At 43.9% G+C, this 16,704-nt stretch overlaps 1 protein-coding gene across 4 annotated transcripts in view; it reads left to right on the top strand.

Moving 5' to 3' along the window:
- Positions 1-7,240: 7,240 nt before the first annotated feature.
- Positions 7,241-16,704, top strand: part of GRIA2 (glutamate ionotropic receptor AMPA type subunit 2) — an 82,561-nt gene continuing 73,097 nt past the window's right edge. For 2 of the 4 annotated variants that reach the window (XM_048941089.1, XM_048941092.1), the window contains exons 1-2: positions 7,243-7,641; positions 7,723-7,863. In XM_048941089.1, coding sequence (XP_048797046.1) covers positions 7,554-7,641; positions 7,723-7,863 — 229 coding nt within the window. In that variant the 5' untranslated portion in view covers positions 7,243-7,553. Of the gene's footprint in view, positions 7,642-7,722; positions 7,864-16,704 lie in introns of all 4 variants that reach the window. The other 2 variants (XM_048941093.1, XM_048941091.1) reach the window with 2 other exon arrangements.

The following is a 16,704-nucleotide window of genomic DNA, read 5'->3' on the forward strand; positions in this document are numbered from 1 at the left end:
AAAAAGTATGAACATATTTTCTGAGGTTAGCTCAATCCTTGAGATAGGAATGCTAGATTAGGTGATACAAACTCTCATTTATAGGACAATAAATCCACACCAGTGCAGATGCAATCATTGAGGTCTGGCTTGTATGCAAGAAATTAAAAGTAAATTCAATTCATTTATCTTAATCACAGTTAGCTTGCTACCTTCTTCAGATGTAGGAAGCCTAGCCTCAGAAGAAAAGCTTCCAGGAGCCTGGGAAGAGTGATGATTTCCATCCATTTCACTTTGCTGCTGTTCCATGGGATGCTGTTGCAAATGATTATCCGTAGGTATCACACAGTTGTTTGTCAACACCACCAAACTGTCTGCTGTCCTAATGAGGTGGTGTATTGAGATGAGTTGTAATTAACATAAACAGAAAGTAATCAAGTGATGAATGGAGAAAGTGCCCCTTCAAAACGTAACGTTCTGGACCACGGCTTTTTAAGCTGATGCACTGTGCTGTGTATGCTGACCTGTGATGAAGGAAGCTAGACATTTAAAAGTGCTGAGAACCCAGCTATCTGCACGCATCTTTGCTCTGCATACATCTTGTTCAGGCAGTGCAATTAGCAAGCAGTAAGGTGAGCCTCAGGTTAAATGGCAACCAAATAGACACTGAGAATGGCCAGCAGTTAATCTCTGTAACTTTCCTCTGTAACGTAAATGAAGTTTCAGTAAAAACAAACAGCATAATTTGCATTGTTTTTGATTATTGGTAGAAAATGCATTGTAAGCTCTGCAATTAAATCCTGTATTTGAAGCAATCAAGCAATTAGAAAAAAGCTGTTTTCTGTGCATTTACTGAGATGTAGCTCTAGTCCTAACTGTGGAATTAAGTGCCTCGTGAGAACTGCTTGTTTTCTTTACTATTTTATTTTTTTTCTGCTGTGAAAACTTGACGTTACCACTGCCTTCTATCACAACCAGGAGGTTGTGTATCACTGGGAGGACATGCCCATGCAGAGGTGAGAATAAAAATACCTCTTATCTGTACTGTGAACTAGTTCTGGGGCTGAGCCACTGGAGGGGTTCTTGGGAGCTAAAAATAAGCTTTGGTTGAGCACAGCTCTGCACATCTCTGCGGTAACTCCAGCGGGCTACTTCTTGACAGAACTATTTTCTCGGAAATTATTGATGTCAAACAACTTAACAGGGAACCCAAAGGACATTTCTGTTGCTTAAGGTTCATAAAGATAAGGGTGAGATCTGATGTCTCACAGAATGGTCTTTTAATTGTAGTTCCTAGTTTTGATAGGTTTCCTAAAAGAATGGTATAAAATGCCTGCAGTGGGTTATTGAACAAAAGTATCTTCATATCTGAGGGATATTTTCAGAACAAAGCAGTTATCATCTCATCTTGGGCAATTCCAGCTGTTCTACCAACTGAATTTATTTTTTAATTTTGCTAACTGCTCAATCACCACAGCGTAATTTCTGCAACATCATAACTTGTCTTTCACTTATTTGTGTCAAAAACAAATTTTTCTAACATTTGCCAGAACCATTTTGCTTGATATCTTGGCTCTGTCTGGGCTGATATCTTGATATCTTTTTTTTTTCTGTTCTTTTTATAAAGTATAATGGAATGCTTGATTGATCTGTGTTTAATTTCTTACTGTAGCTTAAGCTTTTATTTTCCTAGTGACATAAGCTGTGACAAAATGATCAGGTGATTGAAGTAACATAACCAGTGTTTAAACCCTAAACATGCACATCTATATTTTTAAAAGAAATACTGTGTTTTGAGTGGCTTTTTGTCTCACTTTTAGAAATGTGCATGCTCACAAAATAAAATACCCATCTTGAAGCTATTTATAAATTAATTGATGACTTAATTTTCTTACCTGAGGACAAATAAAACCATATTACATTGCCAGCTCCATATGAAGTGGTTATGCCTGTAACTAGTGGTCTCCATACACATGCCTGCACACCTTCTGGTATTACCACAGGGCTCAGAAGGGTAGCATGCAGGGGGAAGAAACAGAATGGCAGTTTCACTTACTTGCTTGGTGACTGCAGTGCATTTTGTTCTGGGTGGCAGTGCATGGAGCAAAAGGGCTGTCTTGTTGTGTTATGTTTCTCAAGGGGCCGGTAGCCATTCCAGTCACCCATGCCCTGCTGAGCACTCTGAAACTGGGCATGCCCCCAAGAGAAGGAGGTGGCACACAGCTTTGTCCCCTTCCCAGCATGGGCTGCAGGCCCAGCTGGTCTCCAAGCCAAAGTGGGGCAACAGCAGTGTGGTTGCTGCAGCCCTACTGGGTGGTCATGGAGCTCCTGGCCTTCAAGCCCTGTGGGGAGGATGGAGGTGATTCCACAGCTTTGAGTCCAGACAAAGTGAGGTAGGTAGGAGAGATCTATTCATGTTCTGTGGGATATTAAGGAAGGCTGTTCAAAAAGGAAGTCGACTGAAAGCTAAGAATTAATCTGTTCTGCTGTTGTTGAAAGCATCTTTGCAAAGGTTGTTTAAATGCTACCCTCAGTCCTATAAGAGGTCACAAAACATGTAATGGTACGTCAGTAATACTGCTGTCACAATGTAGTACCGCTTTCAGGACTTCCCATCTCTAACTGTTTGGTCTTCAGGAGCTACCTTTGCCCAGGTGTGTTATAAGAGGGAGTTGTGTCCTAGGTTCTTTGACTTTGTCAAGATATCAGTTTTGCAGTCGGCTCAAGTCCTGAAAAGATAACCTGATTTTTCCTGTGTTTCCAGGGTAGATAGAGTAGGCTTGTCTCTTATGGATAGTTTTTGCAAATGAAATGCTAAAACAAGAATGTGCTGCCTCAACATGGGTTGAGATGATCACTACACAGGCCATTTCCCATGGCCCAGTGTTTGTCCACTACTATCCTTGCTTGAAGTACTGCCTCAGCGCTCAGTTCCTAAATGGTAGAAACAAATTCCTACTGAGGATAATGCTGAGTGCAGCCATCAGAAATATTTGAGCATGCATATACAAATGTGTTGCTATCAGTGGTAAATATTAACCTTGCTTTCCAGTCTGACAATATTTTGTGGACTGTGCGCTGCTCCTCACTGGCGTGCTTTGGGATTCTGAAGATGTGAAACCACTGTGGTGCTTGCTGGTGATTGGTGATAGCTGAGTAAAAACAGCTAGCTGTGAAGAAATTGTTTCTGTTGTACAGAAAAAGGGCCCCAATCACAAGTGAGAGAAAAATGAGTAACAGAAGAGAAAAATGAGTAACTGCATCCTGGATGTCAGTAGAGAGTGGTCTGTGATATTCTTATCGGCTTGTGTTTTCCTTTAAACATTTGACTGTGTGGTTTATGAACTCGGAGGATCCTAGGTGGAAAGCTTATTTGAAAACTCCCGTACCTCAGCAGATCATGGTCCATCAGCATATGAAATCCTACATCTTCGTCAGCCCCAAACGGCTTTTCTTTATGAACAGTGAGTGATGCATTTCTCACAGGTGACAGAATGGATGCAAGGCTTAAAGAGGAGTCGCGCTGATTAAGAGCTGACCTGAAGAATGGGTGTAAGGTTCATATTTCAAACATAGATGTCAGTGTGGAAAAGGAATAAGAACATGATGAGAATAAAAAACAAGGCTACGCTCAAGGCTGGCGCTGCTGATGGAACGGATGGAAAAGGTGGCAGATGAAAAAGCGAGGATCAAGGCTGACTGTTGCAGTCTAAAGGAAAATATACAACACATTTGAATTAGCTGTACTCCACTAGGGAAATGTGGACGGTAATATCAAAATAACATGAGAGGAAAAAAGATTGTAATGGCAATGTTTTGGAGAAACAGATGGAAAGCCAGGCAAGGATAAAGACAGCTAGAAAGAAGAGAGGTGAAATGTAAGCAGAAAATAATCAGAACAAGAATAAGAAATGTATTCCCTGGGACTGAGACGACGCGATGGACACTTTTTATCCCACTGAAAGGAATGGGAAGGTCTTGGCACTTCTAAAGAGAAGGCTTTCCAGACAAGAGCTATAGGTTTTGTATGCATAGTCTAATCTGAAAGGGTTCCTTTATTTTTTCTCTGGAGTCTCAATAATGCCATTTGCTATAATCTTGGTAGGAAAAACTGAAGTAATCCGTAGTGGATTTTCTACACACACAGATGGCTCTACATGTATGGGATTTCATCTGCAAAATAAATTCAACATTTCTTGCAAATAGCAAGCATGGAAGTAGCTCACATAAATATAATGAATAATAATAAATCCCAATTCACTATAAATTCCTCATATTTGTTCAGCTAAGCAAGTAACAGTGAAAGGAGCAAAAGGAGCAGCAAAAGGAGTTGAAGTTTCCTGATTATCACTGATTATTTCACATTATTTATACCACTGGATAGAGAGGTCTGCTTTCACTGTCAGAATTGCATCATAGGAGTTAGCATAAGCTATTTCTTAGTGCCAATCATCACCGAGTTGATGTACTGTTAATGAGAACAGGACATGTTTGTTAATCAGCAGAGGAAGCAGAATGAGCACGGGAGATCAGGATGTACTTTTTATTTTTAAAAGGACTCTTGAGATACAGCATGAGCATATGGGACTAAACAATTTAAGGAAGATTTGGAACTCAAAACTTTTGTTGGTATTTGCAGAGGTTTTTCAGATCTCAAAAATTCCAAAGACAATAATTTTTGTGTAGGGAAGTAATTCTCGGCCAGCCGTACAATCAAAGGGTTCGTATGTTTCTGCAGCATTTTGGCATCCTGCAAAAATGGCATATTCAAATCATTTATTTTTTTTTTCTAATAAGCATTTTTAATGTGAAAATTATCCTAGACATGTAAAACAAACAAGGTAAGGCCAGATGGGGCCACCATAACTGTTTAACCTGAGCTGTTGCCAAGCATCTACTTTGCACACTGACGTATGTACTCCACAGCCACTGCTGACAGGTAAGTGAGCACTACATGTTTCTGACTTTGAGGCTAAAATTTCCCCTTCTTGAGTGATTCCCAAGCTTCTGTCTGTGCCTTCTGTGCACCTGCTGAAACATGAACGTTTCCTTGATCTGCGGCCCCTGTCTCAGCCGGGTCTGTGCCAGGATGAATCACTGAGGATACGTGTTCCAGATAAACTCCTATTTATTTTGGACTAGTACATAGCTTAGCCCTTTTAGCTTCCTCACCAGCCTGTGCTGTGTGTTCAGATTATCATCTATTGGAATCTACTAGATCAAATACAGCCATTATCATATCCCCCACTCTTTGCAATAGGTAGTAAATCTCTCCCAGACCTTCTATGAAATCAGGATGAGGTACTTAGCCTTTTTAGGAGGTTGACATCTTATTATTGGATATCTGGCCTCCTGTCATCTGTCTTTGTTTTCATTGTTATTGCACAGCTATGTTCCTTTCAACAAGTGATTGATGCTTATTATTAACAGTTCCCTTGTTGATGCTTTGTTCAGATTCTCTTTATATGAGCTTTTATTGTGGATTTAGAAGAATGCATGTGAAAGTATCATCTGATTTTACTTACCTCTTGCTGGATTCTTTTGCTTTTCTGGCGAAAAAAATTATTGAATATAATTTCCAGTAATGTGGTCTGCCTTTTATTTTATGTGCAGCGTTAATGAGTATGTCTATTCTTAGTACATGATCATAAATTATTATCAACTGTAAATTCCTTTTTTCTCCATTGCCCACTTGTATCTTTTCAATTAGCATAGGACTTTTTAAAAAATGGACTATTGAAGAAAGCTTTATTTTATCATTAGCATTTTTCCTTGTTAATAAATTCTGGTTAAGCTGTTTTCTTGCTGATTCACTAGCCCATGCTGTCCTTTTGGAGTTACTCATCTCAGTTGAAAACTTCTATGTTTTGCTGGTATCCCAGCATATGGCCACGTAACTACCAAGTTGGCATTCTTTTTTTTTCTGCATGTTCTGACATGGCAACATAAACCTGGGGCATTAAACGCATATGTGGACACACACACGCAGTTATTTAATTGAAACAGCAAATCAATTGCCAGACTGGTATCAGCTGTGACTGATTACTCACCACAGATAAGCTGTACAAAACAAACAAACAAAAAAAAACCCACCCAGCTGTAATTGATAAATAAGTTCCTACTGTGGTCACTTTTACATGACCTAACTGCTACCTGATGTTCTGCAGGTCTCAGATTTGACTCAGGTGAGTTTGTCTGCCATGTAGTGCCTGCTGCAGCGGGATCCAGACTCAGTTTGGCATTGGTATGCAGTCTAGGAGAAATAATTAAATCATATTTTACTACCTAACCAGCTAAAACATATATCACCATGAATTATTCTAACAATTTCTGACAAAGGTTTCGATGCGTGTGTGGAATAGTGCTGTTCTCTAAAATACAACACAATGAACAAAAAAAAAAAAACAAAACCAACCCAGCTGTGAGGTTTAAATCTTTTCCATACCTGTAATGGCAATTAGTTCAAAGAGTGGGAGTTTTGTAGATTTCAGCTGGCACCATTCTAGCTATGTTTTAAAGAATACTTAAGTTCATTATGCAGCTAGAATGTGAATTGGCATAAAGGTGTGTTTTTTTTTCCTTTTCTTATAAAATATTAAAATACAATATTCCAGCCATGATCTTTGCTGTATTTTAACCTCATTTGGTATGCATAAGGGGACTCTTCCTTACCCAGACTTGGATGAAAGGAGCTTATGCTTCTGCTCGAACTGTGCTCCTGTTAAAGGAGATTGGCAACGCGACATCAAAGCATGTATTAAATGTGAATACCTGTAAATTTAATTGCCTGACTGTCTAAATGCAAGCCGTTCTCTGCCAGCCACCACAGCAGCACCACTTGTCTTTATTAGGATCATCACACTCTCAGGAGAGAGAGAGAGAGAGAGAGAGAGAGAGAGAGATAATGATAATGACAGAAGCACAGACAGAAATTGGTACCAAATTGGTACCAGGTGAAACGACTCGAGTGAAACTAAATTAGCGGTGGGCAGAGGGCCTCCAAGCGCCTGTTTCCCGTGTGTTCAGGCTCTGCACTCGTACGGATATCCGAGTGCCTGAAGCTTTGAGACCTTCCCCGTCTCTGCAGAGGCTCAGGACGATTCAATGGCAGCGACGAGGAGAAGGAGAAAAAGAGAAACCGCTGTCCGCGGTGCTGAAGGCCGCGGCCGGCCCTCGCCGTGCCCGCGCTCGGAGGGGCGGGGCTGCGGGGCGCGCGCTCCCGCGAGTCTCCCTGCCCGCGCAGGCGCGCCGCCGGCGGAGGGAGCGCGTGTGAGGGCAGGGCCGGCCCGGGAGCGCTCAGCAGTGGGAGCGCAGCGGCGCCGCCGCCGACGGCACGCGGCCACCCGCCCCCCGCTTATTTCCGGAGCCGGGACGAAGAGTAGAGCGGCGGCGGCGGCTCGGGAACGGCGTCTCCCGCTCGCGGTGCCCGGCCTCCGCCTCGCCTCCTTGCGCAGGGTCGGCTCGCAGCCCCCGGCCGCTCGCCCAGGAGCGCGGAGGATCTGAGGAAGGAAGGAAGGAAGGAAAGAAGGAAGGGCCGTTTCTGTGGCTTTGTGGATGCTCTCCTTTTCCTGGAAATGCAAAAGATTATGCATATTTCTGTCTGCCTGGCTCCCGTGTTGTGGGGACTGATCTGGGGGGCCCATTCCAACAGCATACAGATCGGTAGGTGCCCGCGGCCGCCCCCCGCGCCCCCCGCCCCGTGCCCTGCCGGCCCCTCCGCCTGACGCGTGTGTTTGCCTGCAGGGGGGCTGTTCCCGAGGGGCGCCGACCAGGAGTACAGCGCGTTCCGGGTGGGCATGGTGCAGTTCTCCACCTCCGAGTTCAGGCTCACTCCCCACATCGACAACCTGGAGGTCGCCAACAGCTTCGCCGTCACCAACGCCTGTGAGTACCGGGGCGGGAGGGGCCGCCGGCGCCGAACGGCTGCGGCAGCGCCCGGCCCGGCCCCGGTGAAGGTGGGCGCCGGGTCTCCGTGCGCCCCCCGGCGCCGGCGGAGCCTTAAGATGGAGCCCGCCGCCCCCGCCGGAGCGCCGTCAGCCATCTTACCGCGCCGCGTCGCAGCCCGGCACCGGGGCCCCGCGCGGAGCGGAGCGGTGCGGGAGAGCGGTGCGGGAGAGCGGTGCGGGTCTGCCCCGGCCCCGCCTCGGGCGCGGCCGCACGCGTGCAGCGGGGAGCGGAGCACGTGCGTGGCCCCGGGGAGCGAAGGGCGAGGGGAGGAGGGGGGCGGGGGGCGTGCGGCTTGCCGCTCTCGGGGCCGGAGGCGGTCCGCCTTTCCCCGCTTCCAGCAGCGGCGCGCTCGGCGAGGAGCTCGCTCCTTTCCGGGCGCTGCAGGGCGAGCTTCCCTGTCCTCGTATGGGGTGCTGAAGCCGGAGGTCGGTTGTCAACCTGAGCGTTTTCCTGTTTTATCGCTCCTCCGGCTCAGCTACTACGATGCTGGCTCGGCACACGCTGGGATAGGCGGTGCGGGAGCTCATCCCGAGGAGCATACGTGGGGATGTAAGGGTACACGGAGCTGACGTCCAAAAGGTGGAAGCGTGCAGCAGCCCCAGCAGGGCTGTGACCTTTGCGAGCTGCTGGAGAAGCTCGGTCACCCTCTGGGGGAGGGTCTGCATGTGGGGAGGCTTTGCAGTGTGCATCCCTAAGACCCTCAGTGACATAAAGTGTGGTGTGGTGTTCTAGGTGGCATTCTGTGTAACTGTGATGGCTCTGGTGTGTTTCTTCAGTGCTGTGAAATTGCTGAAATGTATAAAACGTGAGAAAAGGTTTTCCTGCTAGTACTGAAGACAGATCTGTCCTGCCTCCTCCATGTCATGTGTGCCAGAGATTGTGTCTGTAGGAAAGTTAAGGAGCCCCCAGTGTGTCCATGCACCTGCTCTGTTCCTGACCTGTGCCGCCTGCTGTGGGTGGCTCTGCTGTGTGCATGTGCTGTAGGGTTACAGGCAGGAGGGAGGCGTGGGCTGTCCTCTGTCTGAGCCCCAAGGCTTCCATCATGCGGAGCACAGAGCTCAGACGTGAGCTCCTCAGGCACCTCAGCTGCTGCTGATGGCTGAGCGAGGTTACCTCGGCTGTGGGTTTTGGCTGACAAGTGAACCATATGCTGAAAGTATGGCAGTATTCCCTCAGTTGCCTTCCAACCGAGTGGTTGGAGGGAAAGGAATGCTGAAGACAACAAGCAAAATTCAGCAGTTGATGAATTTTCAGAGCACTGCGTGCAGGAATGGTTAAGAAGTCTCCATGTTATTCCTCTCCTTTCTCTCTTTTCCTTTGGAGCTCTTGTTGAAAAACTGGCCGGTTGTTATGTCGAGAGCAGTGCGTGAGGAGCCTGCCCTCAAACCCAGCAGTGCCAACGTAGCAGGGCAGAGAAACGCAGGATAGCGTCAAGTGAGAACACCTCAGTGTGAACGCCTCGCTGTTTCACTCCAGCGAGCGATTTTCCCTAAGCGGCAGCAGGGCTTCCACGTTGGCAGAGGCGGTGCCCTCTTTCTGCCCGAAGGAACGCGCTGAGCTCAGCCGTGCGGCGCTCCCACGAGGCCGGGCCCGCGGCCAGCAGGTGGCAGCCGGCGGCCACCCGGGGCCCCACCGCCCCCCTCCTGCCTGTGCTGCCCTCCGCCTGGGAATAACCGAGGGAAAAAGAAAGGAACCGTGCGGCTATCCACAGGAGGCTTCCGGCCTGTAGTATTAGCTCATCTACGGAGCAAAGGGTTTGTGTTGCTGGGATTGCTGTTGGATCGGGGTTTTAAACTTGTGTAGAAGAGGGGGCAGTGCTCGTGCACGGCTAAGGGATGTTTGCACCCGTGTAAGAACACTGAGCCACTGAAGGCTACGCAGAAACATGGCAGAGGAGGGCAGGTGCTCTGCTTCTCGGTGCTGTATGGACTCGTTGCTGTAGCTCATGCAATAAGGCAGTCATGTTGAGCTGTTGGAATGTCACAGGGCTGTGCTGACAGGTCATCAGGAGTCACTGCTGTCATCTAATAGCAGTTTGACACCTTGCAGGGCAGCAGCACCTGGGGGTTACATGTTTTTTGAGGGAGGAATGGGTCTTTCTGATGGCACAATTAGAAGAGCCTTAGGCTGCTGTGACCGTAATTACATTCTTCCAGAGCAATGGGTTGCACTTACCCCTCTTTGAGAACTGATGGTGATTCAGAGGGTGGCAAGCTAGGTTTGTTAGCAAGGCAGCTCACTCTGTCAGAACCTCCCTGGGTGGCACCAGCTGGGGCAGAGGTACAGCAAGCACTGCAGGTCATTCATGGGGAATTGGGTGGTGTCCAAAAATCGGACTTTATTGTCCTTCAGCCAAGTGTAATTGAGCCTAAGCTAACTGGAGAAGTGCTGATGATCAGCAGCATCAGATTTTCATTAAAAAAAAATGTTAATTCTATCAAAAGAATAAAACTAGTGAAGATGAAATCCTTTCCTCTTAAACCATCCAACCTGAATGGGGGTAGTTGTATTACGTCTGCATGTATTTTTAGACTAAAAGGATATTGGAGTCACCTAAACAGAAGTCTCCTGTGGACGACTGTAAAACCTTCATAACCCTAACAAGGTTTTCATACAGTGGTTCCAGCACAGGGGTAATGTATGAATGATCTGAGATGTTTCATTCTGCTGGCTCAAGAGCCAGTGCTGTTTTTCTGTCTTAAATGAAGGCTTACAGCTCTGCAGGGATCACTGCACCATGACATTGTGACAAGGGGATGCTGATTCATGCATAAACCTTAGACCCTTTCGTTATATCTTCAGCAGCTTTGAGAACGTATGAATATCTAGCATGTTGCAACTTGTGAGTCATTACAAAGGTTTTCCCAGCCATTTTGGAATATAATGCTAGAGATAGCATCCTTAAAGGAGTAGCGTGCAGAGCCCTGCTGGCAAGATAGTTAAAGAATAAGCCAAAAATAAATATTACCACCAATCCTGTGGTGGTAATGATGGAACAAGTATAGATGTATTTATTTGAATTTAAATTGCTGAGGTCCCAGCCCAGATGTATTTTGCAGTGAGTGATTAAAACTGACTTTGAAGGAAAGGAGGAATTTATTCAATGCTTCTGTTTTGGTTCATTCATGCTGCTGGTCCTTCTCATTTCATTTTCGCTGTAAAACATTTCTCAGGCTCAGTGAGTGCTCGTGAAACTTCGATGCCCTCTTGTAATTAAAATGGATAAGATCACACAGACTTCTGTAATAAGTGATCTTTAAAGCAGGCTGTAGCTTGAAACAGGAACTATTATTCTTCTGCTGCTTTTTTTTGAAGCATTTCTTTGTTAAAAATCAAGCTCTACAGCAAACCTTGAACGTTCTTCCACTCATGAGAGTTTTACCTAAAGAAACTTGGGTCTTTGTTGCATGGCCATGCTGTCCCTGCTGGGTCTCCTTGCTCCTGGCTCATAGAGAATTTTCATGCAGATGTGTGATACAATTGTGAAAGCTTTGGCTTGGCTGCCCGATTTCTTAGAGTTTTATTGAGTGATTATTGCATTGCTGTCACCCGTATATCTAAAATAAAAAATTACCATGCGGTTTTGAGTTCAGTATAATCATCTGTTTCATCTTTATAAACATTGAAGTGAATTTGATTTAATAACAAGTTGTGAGTAGTATATCAATCAAGCCTTAATATTCCAACCAAATTCTTCTATCAACCAATGTATCCATCAACTTCTTTGATACGTGCTTATGTTTACACCTGCTTTTATTTCTTTTTAATATGTAAACATGCTTTTATGCTGATAAAAGCTTTAATTTACACCAGCTTTTATGGGACAGTTGAATGTGCACGTAGTGAGGATGTACTTAACTCTTACACGTGCAAGGACTTCATTACTACCCGGTATGGTTATGCATGCTAACCCTAGGGCCAGTGCATGAAGCAACGCCGTTACTGCTGATTTCTTCAGCTCTTTTTCAGGCTTCTGGTTCTTAAAATACTGTTGACAATTAAGGCAAGTTTGTTAGATGTCATTCTTTTTGAGCAGTTGATAATTACTAGGGATAACAACTGGGAACACATTGTCTTGAAAACGCATTTAAACGGACAGATGCTCTTTTAGTTACATAGAAGATTAAGATAATCTGTAAAAATTAATACACCAGGCTCCTTCATTGAAAGAATGCTTAAATTGTTATAATTCTATGATTGACCAAAGAAGTGTTTGCTTTAGGGAAAGATAACTTGAAATTAATTAATTTCTAATATATTCTGGGTGTGCTAATATATAGGAACCAGAAGGAGGAATTACCCCATAGTAAGCATAAGTGTATGTCTGTATGTATGTCTCTATGTACATGTACGTGTATTTGCATGTACATGTGTAATTTTATGCATACACTGTAAAGTAGCTTGTTCTGGACACAAGTTAAAGAAAAAGGAGGACTGTGCTGCCCATTTTCTGAAGAGGATTGTCTCAGAGCTCTTACTATTAAAGAAGATTGATCGTTTTAAGTCAGTTCTCACCCCTGCGAGTGAATTGAGTGAATGAACTGCTAGTATTTTATACTGGAAGATCACACCTATGTTCTGGAACTAACATCCCTAGGGCTGAAGGCAAAGAATACCAGGTCAGACAGAAAATAATGCTGAAAAGACGCTCTGAATACACACCTGTTTTAGTTGGATGTATCAGACTGTATTTATGTGCGCATGAATGGGCTTCTCATGTAACAGTTAACTGGAACGTTGATTTCTGGGATGAAGAGGATTTTTCCATAGTCTAGTAGCTATTCATTGCATCTATCAGAACATGCCAACAGTGATGTGCTTCTAGAAGACTACAGATGAGGGGTTAGTTGCTTTTGCACTGTAGATGTCTGCATGTTTTCGTAAGGAAATTGTAGGTTTGTACAGTTTCATACTGAAATCTTGACTTTTTTCTTTAATAAATTCATTGAAAAACCTATATTGGCTACAAGTACATATTAGATGTCACTTATTAAAACTGGGAAAGGGCCTCGGTTTAAATAATGAAGTTCTTTCGATAGTGAGTTCTTTGAGGATAAACAACAAGCAGCGAGAAAAAGCGTCAGATAAGCACTGAAAGAGATAAGCATTGAGGAGTAAAAGCAGACCTTAAACAACCAAATGTTGAGCAGACCTCTGTTGCACCTCCTTAAACCAGTAACTGTGCTTAAGTGGCGGAGGCTTTTTTTATTGGCTTGTTTTTGTTCTGCTTGGGCAATGTAGTTACTGGTGGTGTAGATGCCTTGAAAAATAATTCTGTAAGAGTTGTTTCATTTCTTTACTTCTCCTCATTTTTTATTGTTTTAAGAAAGGTGCTCAAAGCAGGGAGTTTGTGGGGAGATGACTTTATTTTTTTTTTCCCCTCTGGGGAGACAAATATGGAGAATGAATATTTCTATCCTAAATTTGTTTTCATTTATATTTAATACAGTTAGTTACAGTTAGCTATTTCATGAGAGACTTAACATTTTAATAAGATGCTTATTATTCTGCAAGGAGGTGAGGTTCAGCTTCAGCTACTGTTGTCCCCTCCCTGTTATCTACCTGTCCCAAAAATTAATAGGATTTTTCAGAGTTGAAGCATTACAAAGGTGACAGAACTGGGCACCAGCAGTGTGTTACTTCAGCTCTAATCTGCTTTTTTATTTCATATCAGATAAGGATATTCTGGTCTGTATTCATTAAGTTGAATGGCTGTGTTTGCTTGGGGTGCTGGGGCTGTAAGGGAATTACCAATTGCTGCAGCCAGTCCCTGAATGACTTGCTGGGCTCCATTGCACATCACAATGCTACTTTCATCACTTAACTGCAGAAGGCACGTGGAGTTGCACTTTTCATTGCTGACAAAGAAATAGAGTACTCTCTTGTTTGAGGCTTGGAATGGGCAGCTTTTTGCAGAATGACTTCTTCAATGATGAAGAAAAGGGTAAGATACAACTCCATGAAGTGTTCACGTTGGCCCTGACTCCTAAATACATACACAGCCGAGCATCTGAGCTCAATAAGAGACAGTGGCTCGTTTTGTAATACGTACCATGTTGGTAAGTGAGCACATGCTTGAAGTGCCTAGAGGTGGGATAGCATAGCAGGTTTGATTCCAGACACTTAATGCTGCATTTGATTTGATGCCGCGTTGGTTAAGGCTGTAATTCGTTCACAGTTTAAGTGTGTGCTTTGACAAGTTCAAAACATCATTTGGAGTGGGAAAGATGCCTCTGCTTCCTGCAAGTCGTGTGAGCTTGATTTTGTTTTACACGCTCAGGAAATGGCAAGTGACAGAACACCATAAGCACTCAGCATGACAGATAATCTGAACAGCAATACGATAGGGGATGTGGAGCTTTCCTCATTGTTCATGCAGGGAAGGCTGCTTTCAGAGGTCATGCCAGCAACTGTGCCTTGCGCTCAACCCAGTGAATGGTTCCTCTACTAGAAATCGAGGATGTTAAGAGTCTGCTTACACTCAGTGCTCATGGTGTGGTGCTAGTTAAGAGTTATGTCTGACAAAATGGTTTCCAAGCCATAATACTCATCTTTGTTCTTGTTTTTTTTGCTCATGTGAGTGTAGCAAATTTGAAACCACTTTGCTAGTACTGCGCAGTTGTGCCTTGTGCATATGTGCTATCAAAGAGTGTGTCCCTGCTGTATCTGAAAAGCAGGGTAAACAATTTACGTAGCTAGTGTGTACCCCAAGCTCCTGCTTACATAAGCTACAGCAGTGTCACTTGTAGCAGGAGCTGCCTTGATCCACAACAGTCACAGTGGTGGCAAGGAGAGCTACCTTGGATTTAACCCTTCACTTCATATCCTATCCATAGCAGGGCCTGAATTTCTCTCTTTGCCTTTCATGCAACTGAATGCCCTGAATGCCAGGCTGTTTTAGTTTGGCATAGTCTCTGTTTTTTTTTCCCCTCACTTTTCTGCCTTTTTCCTGCTTCTGTTATTTTTCTAGGGCAGAAAAAAAACCCCAAAAACTTAGTAATTTCCCTTCTGTCCTTATGCAGAAAGGGGGAAAAGTAACTTCTGGATTTTGAAAGCATGAGGACAATTTCTTGCTCTCTGTTCTTATTGTGATCAAGCACAGAGGAAAACAAAACTTAGAAAAATTCTGGGGTTTTTTGTATATGCTGGTTCAAATAATTGCTCCGTCGACAAGTGTTGGTTAGGCTGATGCATACACTGCTTAAAACATTTCAAGCCATTAAAATGAACACCTGGAAACACTGTTATATAGTTTCATTACACGTAAGAACTAGATAGATAGTCCTGTGGCATATCTGGCAATCTATGGGGATACCTCAGTGCATGGTACATGTACTTGGCAATCTGAATCATTTCCTTGGTCTCATGAGGAAAGAGTATGTTCATAAACATCCAAACAGCTTTCAGAAACCCTGATGGTTTTGTAGACTGTTTAGTACTGTTGTAATTAGTTGGTGTTTGTAGTTGAAAGTGTGGCTTATATTAAATCATGAGTCATTCCAAATAAATGCATACTTCCACTGTACTGCACTATGTTGAAGTGCCTCCACTGTCATTACACATCTGCTTTTCCTTCCGGTTTTGTCCGAGAAATGCTAACAATGGCTTGCTTCATTGTAGGATTTTTGTTTTCTTTTCTGTTCAGAGTTGTTTCTGGTTCTTTAATGGGCTCATACATTAGTTCAACAAGTGTTGCAACTGATTTAGGTTGGATATCAGGAGGAAGTTCTTTGCTATGAGAGTGGTGAGGTGCTGGAACAGCTGCCCAGAGAGGCTGTGGATGCCCCGTCCATCCCTGGAGGCCAGGTTGGATGGGGCCCTGGGCAGCCTGGGCTGGTATTAAATGGGGAGGTTGGTGGCCCTGCATGTGGCAGGGGGTTGGAGATTCATCATCCTTGAGGTCCCTTCCAATCTATGTTTCTGTTATTCTGCAGTATTTTGTTATTACATGACTTCTTAAGATGTGGACGTTACAGCATTGAGAGGCCATTTCCCAAACTACCTTGCAACTGCCTTAAAAATCGAGATGTATTAGGGAAAAAAACAGGTCACTTTGTGACTTTCTCTCTGTTCATGTAGGTGAAATACTTCAACATCAACCTAATTCTGAAGGCTTTTTATTTTGTTCTCATAGTGCTTCAGGCAGCTCACCATAACTAGTTATTGCTACCGGGCTATTAAAAAGACTGTGGAAGTAATTCTGCTACCTACTCAGTTCAGACACACTGGTGGCTCTGTAGCAAGAGATTTTTGCCTTTAAAGCTGTGTCTTATTTACTGCATATCACTTAAAACTTTCTGAGGAAGCAAGCAATGTTTGCAGGAACATGGTTACACTTGCCATATCGCTACAGGTTGCTTACTAGCTATGTGCTTAGATCTGTGTACTGCAGTTTGTATGTGTTTACTTCTGATTTTTTTTTCCTTCTTTATTATTAGAAAAGAAAAAAACAAAAGCAAAAACATATATTTACACATTTATGTATGCAGTCGGACATTTCCTTCCTTCCAGCTAGGTATACCAAGATTCTATGTTCAGGAACCACACGCCATCTCATCAGAATTGTCTTCTATTTTCCAGGTTCCAATTCATGAACTCTTTGCTCAGGGACTGATTTTTATTACAAATATGTCAGTTTGGCCTATAGTGACAGTAGTGAAAGAGTTGAAATAGTTTTTTTCTTTCTGATTGCTTTTTGTAATGGAGAATAAGATGTCTCATCTTGTTCCAAAGCAGATCTCTAAGTGTGTGTAGCAGACCAGAGGAGAAGCTGTACAA

Source organism: Lagopus muta, chromosome 4 (genome assembly GCF_023343835.1).
Source record: "Lagopus muta isolate bLagMut1 chromosome 4, bLagMut1 primary, whole genome shotgun sequence".
Lineage (NCBI taxonomy): Eukaryota > Metazoa > Chordata > Aves > Galliformes > Phasianidae > Lagopus > Lagopus muta.